The sequence below is a fragment of the Neltuma alba genome, unplaced genomic scaffold (genome assembly GCF_004799145.2).
Source record: "Neltuma alba isolate B1F8T4 unplaced genomic scaffold, ASM479914v2 tig00002890_pilon, whole genome shotgun sequence".
NCBI classification, from domain to species: domain Eukaryota; kingdom Viridiplantae; phylum Streptophyta; class Magnoliopsida; order Fabales; family Fabaceae; genus Neltuma; species Neltuma alba.
Window position 1 is genome coordinate 40,506 of NW_021633060.1, and position 2,375 is coordinate 42,880.

Here is a 2,375-nt window from a genome sequence, read left to right on the forward strand (position 1 = left end):
ATCACATGCTTGTTGCCAATTTTAGAATCAACCATAGATGTCTAGATTTATTTTAATATTTTACTTAATAAAGTTATAGAAATTCACCAATTCTTAATTCCGCACTACTCACCAAGCCATTGATTTAATTTTGGGACTATGACAAAAAAAGAAGTTAGAATTTTATAAATGCTAAATAAAAAATGTTAACAAAATTTTGTTGTTATTTGTAAATTTAGACTTGCCAATATCAAATAAAATTGTGTTTCCAAATCTAATTTGAGATTTGCAATTTTTATCTTTTTTTTTTGTCATTCCCTCTTTAATTTTTAATCCTAGATTAGCATCCAATATTTTTTTAAAAAAAAAAGTGTAATTAAACTAAAATATTATTATTAATCTCAAATGGGATCGCACGGCAAAGAGGTCAAACCAGATTCTTGAAAAAGTCGAGCTTTTTATGGAGACTAGCCCCTCACATGTTCCTGCGTCGTCAGCTACCACTGAGCAAAAGTGAACCACGCCGTTGCAGAAAAGGGCACAAGTAAGTCATTCAATACAACGTCTTTCAATTTTCACCATTTCTTCTCCTTCTTCTTTCTTCACCTCACAATCCCAAAATAACCCCTTCTCACCTTTAATGCAAAATTGGAACCACCCATTTCATTTCAGCTCAATCTGAAACTGAAACCCACTATGGCCGCAATTTCCCCTTCCCTTCGCTTCACGGCACTTGCTTTTTCCCTCGTCGTCTTCCACCAAACCCTAGCTTCCCACCCAGTCTCTTCGTTTTCGTTTACGGATTTTCAACAAGACCCGGAATTCAAGTCTACTGTGGCCCTTTTTGGCAATGCGAAGATCGTGAAGGATCATGATGGCTCTGCGATTCAACTTTCTGGCACCGGACGAGTCATGTACGAGAAACCCATCGAGCTTTTGCAAGGTAAATCAAGAAAATTAGTTTCTTTCTCAACTTACTTTGCACTTTCCATGGCTGTGGAGGGAGAGAATGGTCTGGCTTTTGTTATAGCTTTCGGTAATGATAGCTTATCTGGGTTTTCTTCTGGATTGACAAATAGAAGCTTTCTGGGTAATACTCTTGAAGTAAGCATTTTAAGAGATGGTCACGATAGAAATGGTAGTTCAGTTATAGCCAAGATTAATGACACTGCTTCAACTGTGAAAATGGGTCTGAAAAGTGAGAAGAAACTTCATGTTTGGATTGATTATAGAGCAATTTCTTCCCGCTTAGAAGTCAGGTTGAGTCAATATGACAATTCAAGGCCATCTCATCCATTTCTCTGGCACAAAATCAACTTGTCAACCATCAAAGAGAATAAGGAAATGTTTGTCGGCTTTAGCACAGTGAAGGAGAACTCGTCTGAAACCTGTTTTCTCCATTCATGGAACTTCACGTCAAGGCTATTCCCACATTGGATACACTCAGAGCCTCTGGATCCAAATGCTCTTGATAGGAAGAGTGAAGATCTGAGAGAACCAAAGTGTGATTGCTTTTTCAGAGTTGTTTCTGCGATGCTGATTGGGGCTGGATTTGGAGGATTGATCGGTTTCATTGTGCTATTTTGGAACAGGATTAGGGATAAAAGACCAGTGGTGCCAGAGGAGTGTGTGGATAAGGAATTTGGATACAAGAAAGTGAACATAGTTGCAGACAAAAGTGCCATCAATGTTGGTGTGAAGAAGTAGGTGATCCTGTCTTTTCAAGTTGGATTCATTTGTCTACGTAAATTAGTCCTATAAACATTGGTGTATCTAAACTCTATGCTCAAGCTTTTCGGTGTAGTTACAAATGCAGAAGGACTAATTTATATAGAGGAATGTATTCAAAAAATCGATCCGTCTGCCACTTCTAAAACCAACTTGAACATCTGCTTTTGCTATATTTTAAGCTAATCTTTCGTGTTCCATCGCTTTGCTCTTCAATGTTGGAAAATAGGGAAATAGATCTCTATGTTCCTGTGCAGTTTTTCCCCTTTAATCCTATAAATTTAATTTTAATAGCTATTTTTCGTTATTTTGTCAGAGTTAATATCTTTTATTTTTTATTTATATATATGCTTTATGTGCAAATTTCATATAATATTTTGCCAAAAAAAGGAAAAAAAATCGAATAATAATTATTTAATGGAGTAATGTTGAGTAGTGTTTTTTTAATAGTTACTCCCTCCGTCCTTATTATAAGAGACATTTGATATTTATGGCATATTCCTATATATAAGAAACACTTAAAAGTTGTCTCTATTTTTTTGTGTTGATTTTCTATTTTACCCATATTTATTGTCTTCTACTCACACTCTCTTTTCTTCCCATTTTTTTTTCTTTTAATAAATTACCATTGTTCTCTTTCCTTATTAATGAGGGCATTTTTAGAAAAA

At 35.2% G+C, this 2,375-nt stretch overlaps 1 protein-coding gene across 1 annotated transcript; it reads left to right on the forward strand.

Annotated features, from left to right (window-relative positions):
* The first annotated feature begins 444 nt into the window (after positions 1-444).
* LOC114739718 (L-type lectin-domain containing receptor kinase I.7-like) lies at positions 445-2,014 on the forward strand. The gene has a single exon (XM_028927796.1). The coding sequence runs from the start codon at positions 676-678 to the stop codon at positions 1,684-1,686; it is 1,011 nt and encodes a 336-aa protein (XP_028783629.1). The 5' UTR covers positions 445-675; the 3' UTR covers positions 1,687-2,014.
* Positions 2,015-2,375: the final 361 nt, after the last annotated feature.

Excerpts from the sequence above, each read along its gene's own strand:
- LOC114739718 (XM_028927796.1), top strand. The coding sequence starts at position 676 with ATGGCCGCAATTTCCCCTTCCCTTCGCTTCACGGCACTTGCTTTTTCC.